Source organism: Oncorhynchus tshawytscha, linkage group LG19 (genome assembly GCF_018296145.1).
Source record: "Oncorhynchus tshawytscha isolate Ot180627B linkage group LG19, Otsh_v2.0, whole genome shotgun sequence".
Classification (NCBI taxonomy): Eukaryota; Metazoa; Chordata; class Actinopteri; order Salmoniformes; family Salmonidae; genus Oncorhynchus; species Oncorhynchus tshawytscha.
Genome location: NC_056447.1, coordinates 12786314 through 12800067, shown reverse-complemented (window position 1 = coordinate 12800067; position 13754 = coordinate 12786314). Strand labels below are relative to the sequence as shown.

The 13754-nt window shown below is 42.2% G+C and overlaps 1 protein-coding gene across 2 annotated transcripts in view; it reads right to left on the bottom strand.

Moving 5' to 3' along the window:
* Positions 1–12621, bottom strand: part of ptdss2 (phosphatidylserine synthase 2) — a 34329-nt gene extending 21708 nt beyond the window's left edge. Inside the window, exons 1-2 of one of the 2 annotated variants that reach the window (XM_024379124.2) lie at positions 12525–12621; positions 10399–10744 (exon numbers count right to left, since the gene is read on the bottom strand). In XM_024379124.2, the coding sequence (XP_024234892.1) occupies positions 10399–10640 (242 nt within the window). In that variant the 5' untranslated portion in view covers positions 10641–10744; positions 12525–12621. The other variant, XM_024379125.2, reaches the window with a different exon arrangement.
* Positions 12622–13754: the final 1133 nt, after the last annotated feature.

Below are 13754 nucleotides of genomic sequence, written 5' to 3'. Positions count from 1 at the left end.
ATCATCAAAGTGATTAATTCTCCATTTCTGACTTGTGTAACTCATCTACTTGGCTGGTTACGGTTTGTAATGATTTGTCTGGTGGGGTATGTTCTCAAATAATAAGGTATGCTTTCGCTGTAAAGCATTTTGAAATCTGACACAGTGGTTGGATTCACAAGAAGTTAATCTTTGAACCAATGTAAAATAGTTGTATCTTTTTTGAATTTTTATGAGTATTTCTGTATTTGAATTTGGCGCTCTGCAATCTCACTGGATGTTGGCCAGGTGGGACGCTAGCGTCCCACGAACCCTAGAGAGGTTAACCTAGTAATGTAGTTAACTAGCGATTATGTTAAGATTGATTGTTTTGAGATAAGTTTAATACTAGCTAGCACCTTACCGTGGCTCCTTGCTGCACACGCATAACAGGTAGTCAGCCTGCCACACAGTCTCCTCGTGGAGTGCAATGTAATCGGCAATAATCAAAAATGGTAATTACGAAAACTTGAAATCGGCATTATTAAATCAGCCATTCCGTTTAAAATCGGTCGACCTCTAATAATGACCATTGTTATGTTTTGAGGAAAAAGGGGGGTGCTTGCAAGCCGAAGAACACCATCCCAACCGTGAAGCACAGGGGTGAGAGCATCATGTTGTGGGGGTGCTTTGCTGCTGGAGGGACTGGTGCACTTCACAAAACAGATGGCATCATGAGGTGGTAAAACGTTGTGGATATGTTGCTTCAATATCTCAAGACATCAGTCAGGAAGTTAACTTCTCTAGGGTAGGGGGCAGCAGTCGGAATTTTGGATAAAAACCATGCCCAAATTAAACGGTCTGCTACTCGGGCCCAGAAGATATGCATATAATGGATAGAAAACATTCTAAAGTTTCCAAAACTGTTAAAATAGTGTGTGTGTGTGAGTATAACAGAAATGATTTGGCAGGCGAAAACCTGAAAAAAAAATCCATTCAGGAATTATTTGGTTTTTGGGGGGTTGTAGTTATACATTACATTACATTACATTACATTACATTACATTACATTACATACATGCAAGTGTAATTTTGAGTCACACTCAAAATTAAAGTGGAAAACCACACTACAGGCTGATCTAACTTTGATGTAATGTCCTTAAAACAAGTCAAAATGAGGCTCAGTAGTGTGTGTGGCCTCCACGTGCCTGCATGACCTCCCTACAACACCTGGGCATGCTCCTGATGAGGTGGCGGATGGTCTCCTGAGGGATCTCCTCCCAGACCTGGACTAAAGCATCCGCCAACTCCTGGACAGTCTGTGGTGCAACGTGGCATTGGTGGATGGAGCGAGACATGATGTCCCAGGTGTGCTCAATTGGATTCAGGTCTGGGGAATGGGCGGGCCAGTCCATAGCATCAATGCCTTCCTCTTGCAGGAACTGCTGACACACTCCAACCACATGAGGACTAGCATTGTCTTGCATTAGGAGGAACCCAGGAGGAACCCAGGGCCAACCGCACCATAATATGGTCTCACAAGGGGTCTGAGGATCTCATCTCGGTACCTTATGGCAGTCAGGCTACCTCTGGCGAGCACATGGAGGGCTGTGCGGCCCCCCAAAGAAATGCCACCCCACACCATGACTGACCCACCGCCAAACCGGTCATGCTGGAGGATGTTGCAGGCCGCAGAACGTTCTCCACGGCGTCTCCAGACTCTGTCACGTCTGTCACATGTGCTCAGTGTGAACCTGCTTTCATCTGTGAAGAGCAAAGGGCGCCAGTGGCGAATTTGCCAATCTTGGTGTTCTCTGGCAAATGCCAAACGTCCTGCACGGTGTTGGGCTGTAAGCACAACCCCCACCTGTGGACGTCGGGCCCTCATACCTCCCTCATGGAGTCTGTTTCTGACAGTTTGAGCAGACACATGCACATTTGTGGCCTGCTGAGGTCATTTTGCAGGGCTCTGGCAGTGCTCCTCCTTGCACAAAGGCGGAGGTAGCGGTCCTGCTGCTGGGTTGTTGCCCACCTCCACGTCTCCTGATGTACTGGCCTGTCTCCTGGTAGCGCCTCCATGCTCTGGACACTACGCTGACAGACACAGCAAACCTTCTTGCCACAATATATACACAATTCTGAAAGGCCCCAGCGTCTGCAACACCATTATTTTACCTTTATTTAACCAGGTAGACTAATTGAGAACAAGTTCTCATTTGCAACTGCGACCAGGCCAAGATAAAGCATAGCAATTCGACACATACAACAGAGTTACACATGGAATAAACAAAACAGTCAATAATACAGTAGAACAAAAGAAAACAAAAAGTATATACAGTGAGTGCAAATGAGGTAAGATAAGGGAGTTTAGGCATTAAATAGGCCATGGTGCCAAAGTAATTACAATATAGTAATTAAACACTGGAATGGTGGATGTGCAGAAGATGAATATGCAAGTAGAGCTACTGGGGTGCAAATGAGCAAGAAATAAATACATACAGTATGGGGATGAGGTAGGTAGACAGATAGGCTGTTTACAGATGGGCTAAGTACAGGTGCAGTGATCTGTGAGCTGCTCTGACAGCTAGTGATTAAAGCTAGTGAGGGAGATGTAAGTCTCCAGCTTCAGAGACTTTTGCAGTTCGTTCCAGTCATTGGCAGCAGAGAACTGGAAAGGAGGAATTGTCTTTGGGGGTGACCAGTGAGATATACCTGCTGCAGGGTGTGCTACGAGTGGGTGCTGCTATGGTGACCAGTGAGCTGAGATAAGGCGGGGCTTTACCTAGCAGAGACTTGTAGATGACCTATAGCCAGTGTGTTTGGCGACGAGTATGAAGCGAGCGCCAACCAACAAGAGAATACAGGTTGCAATGGTGACAAAACGGATGGCACTGTGATACACTGCATCCAGCGTGTTGTTGAGTAGAGCATTGGAGGCAATTTTATAGATGACATCACCGAAGTCGAGGATCGGTAGGATGGTCAGTTTTACGAAGGTATGTTTGGCAGCATGAGTGAAGGATGCTTTGTTGCGTTATAGGAAGCAAATTCTAGATTTAATTTGGGATTGGAGATGATTAATGTGAGTCTGGAGGGAGAGTTTACAGTCTAGCCAGACACCTGGATATTTGTAGTTGTTCACATATTCTAAGTCAGAGCTGTCCAGCGTGGCTGAGGTGCACCCATGACCAGCTCCAAAACCAGATTGCATAGCGGAGAAGGTACGTTGGGATTCGAAATGGTCGGTAATCTGTTAACTTGGCTTTCGAAGAGCTTAGAAAGACAGGGTAGGATAGATATTGGTCTGTAGCAGTTTGGGTCTGGAGTGTCACCCCCTTTGAAGAGGGGGATGACCGCGGCAGCTTCCCAATCTTTGGGAATCTCAGACGATACAAAAGAGAGGGTGATACAGGCTAGTAATGGGGGTTGCAACAATTTCGGCAGATAATTTTTAGAAAGAGAGGGTCCAGAATGTCTAGCCCGGCTGATTTGTAGGGGTCCAGATTTTGCATCTCTTTCAGAACATCAGCTGTGTGGATTTGGGTAAAGGATAAATGGTGGGGGCTTTCGCAGGTTGCTGTGGAGGGTGCCGGGCAGTTGACCGGGGAAGGGGTAGCCAGGTGGAAAGCATGGCCAGCCGTAGAGAAATGCTTATTGAAATTCTCAATTATAGTGCATTTATCAGTGGTGACAGTGTTTCGTAGCCTCAGAGCAGTGGGCAGCTGGGAGGAGGTGCTCTTATTCTCCATGGACTTTACAGTGTCCCAGAACTTTGAGTTAGTACTACAGGATGCAAATTTATTTTTGAAAAAGCTTGCCTTAGCTTTCCTAACTGCCTGTGTATATTTGTTCCTAACTTCCCTGAAAAGTTGCATATCACGGGGGCTATTCGATGCTAATGCAGAACGCCACAGGATGTTCTTCTGCTGGTCAAGGGCAGACAGGTCTGGAGTGAACCAAGGACTATATCTATTCCTAGCTCTACATTTTTTGAATGGGGCATGCTTATTTAAGATGGTGAGGAAGGCACTTTTAAAGAATAGTCAGGCAATCAATTCACATATGGTATCGAGGGCACAGATGGAGGCAGAGGGAGGTCTGTAGCAAGTGGCAACAGTGAGAGACTTGTTTCTGGAAAGGTGAATTTTTAGAAGTAGAAGCTCAAATTGTTTGGGTACAGACTTGGATAGTAATACAGAACTCTGCAGGCTAACACTGCCCCCTTTGGCAGCTCTATATTGGCGGAAAATGTTATAGTTAGCGATGGAGATTGTTTTTTTGGTGGTTTTCCCAAGCCAGGATTCAGACACGGCTAAGACATCCGGGTTGGCAGAGTGTGCTAAAGCGGTGAGTAAAACAAACTTAGGGAGTAGGCTTCTAATGTTAACATGCATGAAACCAAGGCTTTTACGGTTATAGAAGTCAACAAATGAGAGCACCTGGGGAGTGGGAGTGGAGCTAGGCACTGCAGGACCTGGTTTAACCTCTACATCACCAGAGGAACAGAGGAGAAGTAGGATAAGGGTACAGCTAAAGGCTATACGAACTGGCCGTCTAGCACGTTCAGAACCGAGATTAAAAGGAGCAGGTTTCTGGGCACGATAGCATAGATGTAAGGCATAGTTTACAGACAAAGGTAAGGTAGGAGGTAAACCTAGGCATTGAGTAATGACGAGAGAGATATAGTCTCTAGTAGAGGTCGGCCGATTAATTGGGGCCGATTTCAAGTTCTCATAACAATCGGAATCAGTATTTCTTTTACCTTTATTTAACTAGGCAAGTCAGTTAACACATTCTTATTTTCAATGACGGCCTAGGAACGGTGGGTTAACTGCCTTGTTCAGGGGCAGAACGACAGACTTTCACCTTGTCAGCTCGGGGGATCCAATCTTGCAACCTTACAGTTAACTAGTCCAACGCTCCAACCACCTGATTACATTGCACTCCACGAGGAGCCTGCCTGTTACGCGAATGCAGTAGAAGCCAGCTAGCTAGCATTAAATTATAAAAAACAATAATCCCTAGTTATAACTACACATGGTTGACGATATTACTAGTGTCCTGCGTTGCACATAATCGATGCTTTAACAAAAGCACATTTACAATAAAAGCACAATCGTTGGACAACTGTACCTAACCATAAACAACAATGCCTTTTTTTACCCCTTTCTCTCCCCAATTTCGTGGTATCCAATTGTTTTAGTAGCTACCATCTTGTCTCATCGCTACAACGCCCGTACGGGCTCGGGAGAGACGAAGGTTGAAAGTCATGCGACCAACCAAGCCGCACTGCTTCTTAACACAGCGCGCAAGCCAGCCGCACCAATGTGTCGGAGGAAACACCGTGCATCTGGCAACCTTGGTTAGCGCGCACTGCGCCCGGCCTGCCACAGGAGTTGCTGGTGCGCGATGAGACAAGGACATCCCTACCCGGCCAAGCCATCCCTAACCCGGACGACGCTAGGCCAATTGTGCGTCGCCCCACGGACCTCCTGGTCGCGGCCGGTTACGACAGAGCCTGGGCGCGAACCCAGAGTCTCTGATGGCACAGCTGGCGCTGCAGCACAGCACCCTTAACCACTGTGTCACCCGGGAGGCCGCCTTTCTTAAAATCAATACACAGAAGTATATATTTTTAAACCTGCATATTTAGCTAAAAGAAGTCCAGGTTAGCAGGCAATATTAACCAGGTGAAATTGTGTCATTTCTCTTGCATTCATTGCACGCAGAGTCAGGGTATATACAACAGTTTGGGCAGCCTGGCTCATTGCAAACTAATTTGCCAGAATTGTACGTAATTATGACATCACATTTAAGGTTGTGCAATGTAACAAGAATATTTAGACTTAGGGATGCCACCCATTAGATAAAATACCAAACCGTATTTCACCGAAAGAATAAACGTTTTGTTTTTGAAATGATAGTTTCTGGATTCAAACATATTAATGACCAAAGTCTCGTATTTCTGTGTGTTATGTTATAATTAAGTCTGATTTGATAGAGCAGTCTGTCTGAGCGGTGGTAGGCAGCAGCAGGCTCGTAAGCATTCATTCAAACAGCACTTGTGTGTTTTGCCAGCAGTTCTTCGCAAGCACAGCACTGTTTATGACTTCAAGCCTATTAGCCTAATGGCTGGTGTAACCGATGTGAAATGGCTAGCAAGTTGGCTGGGTGTGCGCTAATAGAGTTTCAAACGTCACTCGCTCTGAGACTTGGAGTAGTTATTCCCCTTGCTCTGCAAGGGCCGCGGCTTTTGTGGAGCGATGGGTAACGCTGCTTCGAGTGTGGCTGTCGTCGATGTGTTCCTGGTTCGAACCCAGGTAGGGGCGAGGAGAGGGATGGAAGCTACACTGGCAATGCTATAGTGCCTATAAGAACATCCAATAGTCAAAAGGTATATGAAATACAAATGGTAGAGAGAAATAGTCCTATAAATACTATATTAACTACAACCTAAAACCTCTTACCTTGGAATATTGAAGTCTCAAGTTAAAAGGAACCACCAACTTTCATATGTTCTCATGCTCTGAGCAAGGAACTCAAACGTTAGCTTTTTTACATGGCACATATTGCACTTTTACTTCTCCAACACTGTTTTTGCATTGTTTAAACCAAATTGAACATGTTTCATTATTTATTTGAGGCCAAATAGATTTTTATTGATGTATTATATTAAGTTAAAGTGTTCATTCAATATTGTTGTAATCGTCATTATTACAAATAAATAAAAATCGTCCGATTAATCGGTATCGGCATTTTTTGGTCCTCCAATAAATCGGTATCAGTGTTGAAAAATCATAAATCGGTCGACCTCTAGTCTCTAGAGACATTTAAACCAGGTGATGTCATCGCATATGTAGGAGGTGGAACAACATGGTTGGTTAAGGCATATTGAGCAGGGCTAGAGGCTCTACAGTGAAATAAGATGGGGCACCATGAAATTAAGCAAGGGGCACCATGAAGACCAAGGAGCTCTCCAAACAGGTCATGGACAAAGTTGTGGAGAAGTACAGATCCATGTTGGGTTATTTAAAAAACATCAGAAACTTTGAACATCCCACAGAGCACCATTAAATCCATTACTTAAAAAATTGAAAGAATATGGCACCACAACAAACCTGAGGGCTGCCCACCAAAGTGAGGGCTGCCCACCAAAACTCACAGACCAGGCAAAGAGAGTATTCAGAGGCAACAAAGAGCCCAAAGATAATCCTGAAGGAGCTGCAAAGCACCACAGCGGAGATTTCTTGTTTATTTCACAATAAAAAAAATATTTTGCATCTTCAAAGTGGTAGGCATGTTGTGTAAATGAATTGATACAAACCCACAAAAAATACATTTTAATTCCAGGTTGTAAGGCAACAAAATAGGAAAAAATCCCAAGGGGTTGAATATTTTCACAAGCCACTATATTTACAATTGTACACCTTTGTTGTCTGTTGAAATTGCCGGTCCATCTGTGGAGTAATTTGACAGAAAGTGATATAGTAACAGTGGTTATACCAACAGTGGTTCACAGATATACCAACAGTGGTTCACAGGCTCGGTTCGTTAGAGGAAATTGTTCTTCTCGCTCTTCTTCTGTCGAGTTTCCTTAGAGTATTGTACATATACAGCTGCAGACTGACTGTGTAGCCTTGAAGAGATATTCTTCTTCTCTGTTGAAAGTTTTTAGCCATTCCATACCTTTCAGCTAACGCTGTCGGTCTCGTTGGCCTATAGAGTTGTAGGCCTATATGCTTTCTGGTCTCCTATTTAGATCACCATGCGCAATGCCAAGCGTCAGCTGGAGTGGTGTAAAGCACATCGCCATTGGACTCTGGAGCAGTGGAAACACGTTCACTAGAGTAAAGAATCATGCTTCATTATCTGGCAGTCTGACGGACTTCTCTGGGTTTGGCAGATGCCAGGAGAACGCTACCTGCCACAATGCATAGTGCCAACTGTAAAGTTTGGTGGTAGAGGAATAATGGTCTGGGGCTGTTTCATGGGGTCTTGTAGTTAAGACTGAAGGGAAATGTTAACACATACAATAACATTCTAGACTATTCTGTGCTTACAATTCAATATTGGAGTGGCCATCACAAAGCCCTGACCTCAATCCCATTGTGGGCAGAACTGAAAAAGTATGTGTGAGCAAGGAGGCTTACAAACCTGACTCAGTTACACCAGCTCGGTCAGGATGAAATGGTCCAAAATTCACCCAACTTATTGTGGGAAGGCTACCTGAAATGTTTGACCCAAGTTAAACAATTTAAAGGCAATGCTACCAAATACTAATTAAGTGTGTTCCCACTGGGAATGTGATGAAATAAATAAAAGCTGAAATAAATCTCTACTATTATTCATACATTTCACATTAAAATAAGTGGTGATCCTAACTGACCTAAAATAGGGAATTTTTACTAGGATTAAAATGTCAGGAAGTGTGAAAAACTGAGTTTAAACGCATTTGGCTAAGGTGTAGGTAAACAGTTATAAAATGTATTATTCCCATGCATAACAGAGATATACAAAACACACCTGCTTTTTCCATGACAGACTGACTAGGTGAAAGCTATGATCCCTTATTGACATTGATTGTTAAATCAGTGTATAAGAAAGGGAGGAGACAGATTAAAGAAAGATTTTTAAGCCTCGAGACAATTGAGACATGGATTGTGTAAGTGTACCATTGAGGGTGAATGGGCAAGACAAAATATTGAAGTGCCTGTGAACGGGGTATAGTAGTAGGAGCCAGGCATAGGGCGGCGACTGTATTACCGTCACACCGCCGGTCACAAGTCATGAAGGCAGTCAAATTCCATGTGACCGTTTAGTCACGGTAATCAGACTTCTCAAAGCTTGGATGCTGCTGATGGTCATTAGTAGCCTACCAAACTTGTTACCTGCCTGGTACTCAGCACTCTATTGTCCTTCTAATCACTCTGACATCAATGTAAACGTAATCAAAAAGGCTATGCAATTGCATGAGAAAACAGTGATGGCCTCTTAAAAAGAGGGTCCCATCAGAATTCTATAGGCTAGGCCTACTATGTTGATTTCTCAACATTCCTAATATTGAGCAAATATTAAATCACATTGCTTATCTTTACAACATGAGTATAGCCTACCTAGCTGTCATGAAAATTAACCACAAGAAAAGCATCCTCTATTCGCTATTTAAGTGCATAGATGACATGTATTGTTTCCCCTGCCCCCATTTCAAGACATGTGCATGATAATAGTCCATTCTAAATCAAAACTAATTTCACACAGAGCTGAAGGAATTTTGAAATGAATAAAATGGGCAAATGTTGCACAATCCAGGTATAGAAAGCTCTTAGAGACTTGTCCAGAAAGACTCACAGCTGTGATCACTGCCAATGGTGCTTCTACAAAGTATTTGAAAGGGTTTGAATACTTACGTAAATGAGATATTTCTGTATTTATGTTAAGACATTTTAGCAAATGTATTGAAAATTATTTTCACTTTGTCATTATGGGGGATTGTGTGCAGATGGGGGTGAGAAAAAAAATATGTCATCAATTTTGAATTCAGGCTGTAACAACAAAATGAGGAATAAGACAAGGGGTACAAATACTTTGAATACACACTTATCATATTGTGCTGCAACGCCATTCTTCATTTGACTCTTATCTATCCTGATGCCTCGTCACTTTACACAGCCTTCCTGTACAAATCTACCTCAAATACCTCATACCCCTGCACATTGATCTGGTACTGGTACTCCCTGTATATAGCTCCAGTGTGTGCATTTTATTCCTTGTGTTACTATTTTATTTTAATTTATTTTACTCTCCGTCGTTGGGAAGGCCTCATAAGTAAGCATTTCACAGTTAAGTCTACACACGTTTTATTTGGCGCATGTGACAAATATCATTTTATTTGAGATTTGATCCAAATCACATCTGTAAAAGAGCTGTTCATTTGTCTCTCTGATTTGCATACTGCTACTAATACTTTTTGAGCTCCAGACAACAATTATCTGGAGATATCTTATAAAAACCTTATCTGAAGATGGTAATTCCGGACTGCAGGAACAATAGTTAGAGAGGAGAGCCTCATTCTGGTCCATACTCACTTTTGCAAAGTGTTAAAAAAAGCTAAACTTTTTTTTATTGAACTCACATTTCACAATCGGAGATAATGGTAGGTAACTTTTTTAGGCATGTTGCTTTCAGTTTAACAGAGACAAAAGATCTGTCTCACCAAAAATACTCAATGTTCATCACAAATACACAGGGGCATGAAAAACCTGTTTGAGCTTGTATTCCAGTGGCATGTGACAAATTTACAATTAACCCTGAATTCATAGCCCACATAAAAGGCAGAGCTGTCACCATCTAAAGAGCCCCAGGCAGTCACGTCAATAGCCAACAATGACAGCCTTCAGTTTGGGAGAATAAAATGACCTGCCATTGATCAGCAGCACTCACCAGAAAAAGGTGTTGGTTCCATCGTCGAATACTTCAGACTCCGTGTTTCGTCTAGAAAGGTTGTCTCGGGAGACTTGTTTAGCAGATTTGTGTTTGGTTGGAGTCGGCGGGGTCAATGCGTGGTGGGGAGAACCGGACACTGAAGGGTCAGATGAGCCATTATTGACCTGCTCCTCTGCAGCATTGGCAGGTTTGCCAGTGACAAGAGCCACGCTGCTCCTCTTCGAGTCGGGCTTGGTCATTGTGTTCTGAATCCCTAGGTTGAGTAGATAGCTATATCCTGAGAATATCTTCTGTTATTTCACTGCGTGTCATCCAAAACAGCCCCACCCAAGTCTGTCAGCATCTGAAGCGGGTTGAGATAGCAAACACACCGTTAATTGAAAAGCACAAGTGAAGTTCATGGGAGCATGTTAAAGCTGGTGTCAAATTAAAGTTAGGAGTCTATATTTGAGAAATTACAGCATATAAAACTACTTCAAAGATTTTCCATCCTAGAAAATAGGAATAAGCAAAGATGTTGATTTTTGGACCGAGTTTGGGAAACCCTACCATAGATTTCCATTCAAGTCTATTGTATTTGCTAGTATGATAGCAGATACCATAGACTTCGAGTCATTGTGCAAACGCTAGTTAGGATTGGCTCGCAAAACTACCACTAAGTTCCTTCATGCTGTACGTAGAGACATTAAAAATGATATCCACGAGTTAGATAAAGGGGCCTCATATCCTAAATATCCCTTTAAATAGGTACTAGAAATACATCAAAACATAACAATGCTTTAGACCCCTGCCAACTAATAACAATTCTATATTTAGTTATTGAGATATCATTTGCCTTGTGTACATTTAAGAAATATTGCCCTGGACCTTAAAGGCATACTTTGGGGTTTTGGCAATGAGGCTCTTTATCTACTTCCCCAGAGTCAGAACTCATGGATACCATGTTATTCATCTGCTCGCAGTTTGAAGGAAGATCCTAACTAGCGATAGCGCAATGACTGAAAGTCTATATACCCATAGACTTCCATTCATTGCGCTAACGGTAGTTAGCATTGGATCATTAAACTACCTTCATACTGGACACAGAGACAGAAAAATGGTATCCACGAGTTCATCGGACTCGTGAGGAGCAGATGACTGGCTTCATTGCCAAAATCCCGAAGTATCCCTTTAATTCTGTTACCAAAAACCCACATAGCTTTAAGATATCTTCTCATTTCTCTCCCTCATGCAGGGATGATAATCTACCTTTACTTGTGTGAACTAAAACCTTCCAACTAGTTCGCGTTTTTACTTATAGCTATGTGGTTTATTAAGTGATAAAAACGTAAGATTCTGTTACCAAATGTAATTACTGCAATTGAATTGGCTACAAAGGGAAATCATTGTCACAAATACAGATATAAATTGAACCCGTTACGAAATTAACCTTGGGCTTTCCCATCCGAGCTTTTTTCTCTAATTGACCTTGTAAATGCCAGGGCCAGGCAGTTCATGCCAACACGACTAGCAAACTTGACACAATGTATACATTTATATCAACGCGATGACTTGCTACAAATGTTCCCGTGTCTCAACGTTTATGCTATAATAACGTTGTTGTAGTGATACATTGCTGAAAGAAAAACAACATCTCGCTAGCTAGCTAGCTAGCTAGCCATTTTCCACCTACCGCAAATCTAAGAAATGTATCACTTATTCCAACTGTTCATACCCCGCAAATGTTATGTCACTGCGAATAAGATAGCTAAATACACCAGTTCAACGTCAGACTGTGCTCAACTGGATAGTTACATAAATGATAGCCATTACGCAATTTGCAAACCACTGATGATAGCCTATAAAAGCCAGACCCAGTGTCCACAGCTCTCCAGGCAAGCTACTGTAGCTAACGTTAGCTACTTCAACCTGGACACATGGGCATTCCGTCAAGAGTGATGAATCGCGAACAACAACAAAAAAAAAAAATCAAATGTGAGCGTCGTCAAAATCGCATATAATTGGCTTGTAAACGACGGGTTGATCACATAAGGCGACTCTCCTCTTAGGTTGTGCTACATAAATACTTGTCTCTCCGCGCAACGTCCAGTTTGTGGAAAAGCTACTGTTGCAACCTAACTTACCTGTATAACGTTGCCTCGAAAATAATTTCAGGGGATGCGAACGAACATTTTGTGGTGGCCGCTTTTGTCGTCACTTCCTTCTGGATCAGCATACACATAATCCCATTGCGTCACCAAATGTGTCGTTTTCGTCATTTATTTTACTCAAAGATAACTGTGCCACTCACTGTCAAAGATTTTCTTTAGAATATTTATAGTGAATAAGAATATCTATATTACTGACATAGATCTATATAGATATTAATTTTCTAATCTGTATAAGTAAAGACTATAAAATATATATTATATAGCTCATAGCTTCACCAATACTCTTTTTATGTGATTCATAATGTAACGACCCTTTCAGGTTCAAACATCTCCCCCATGGTTTCTCTTTTGAACATTTGAAGAGTGTTCAGATGTATTCTGGAGAAAAGACAGGTTACAATTAATGCAGAATAGGTCTGTCTTTATTTCTTGTGAATACAATTAAGGGCAGGCAACAATACAACTGAATAGCCAAGAATTATTTCAATTTAACCCAAATGTTCTTGATTCCCCTTTAGCCTATAGGCTAAAACAGATTAAGCTGCTCAAAATCTGTCTTCTTTTATTCTTAGTCACTCCACTACTGTCAGAGCATGTCTTGGGCTAAAGTGTTAAAAACTTTTCTCATTGTGATAGATCTTGTCACGGTTGATCTTTGACTGAATGTGTAGATAGCACAAGGTTATCATAGCGAACATCTGTTCACTAGACCGAATATGGAATATCCTACAGAAATCCTGGCGAAAATCTTCAAAAAGTGTCACACCATCTATATCTTCCTTTTGTGTGGGTTCAAACAAGCACTGATGAGCTGGAGATTTAACACAAAGGTCATTTACCCACTGCACAGTCCAACTGGCTGACCCAACCACTAACACTATTGGCTCTTCTCTTGATTTTATTTGATAATAGCCTGATAGATGGTCAATCTATAATGTAGCCTATCTTTAGATCCATACCGTTTTGCAATATCACATGAATTCAAAAGTGTTTGTTTTTTTGCCTTGCCTTGCGGTCCCAGACTAAATTAATGAGGTACTAATATGAGGTCTCCAAAGTCTACGTAAAACAAACCAAATAGAAATAGAAGAACTGAGCAAATATGACCTTTGGCAGAGGGCCATTGTGAGGGGATTTCTTCAGTGCAACACAGAAAGCAAACTTTCCCAACACAATTACGTCCACACTGTTTCTTGGAGTTAA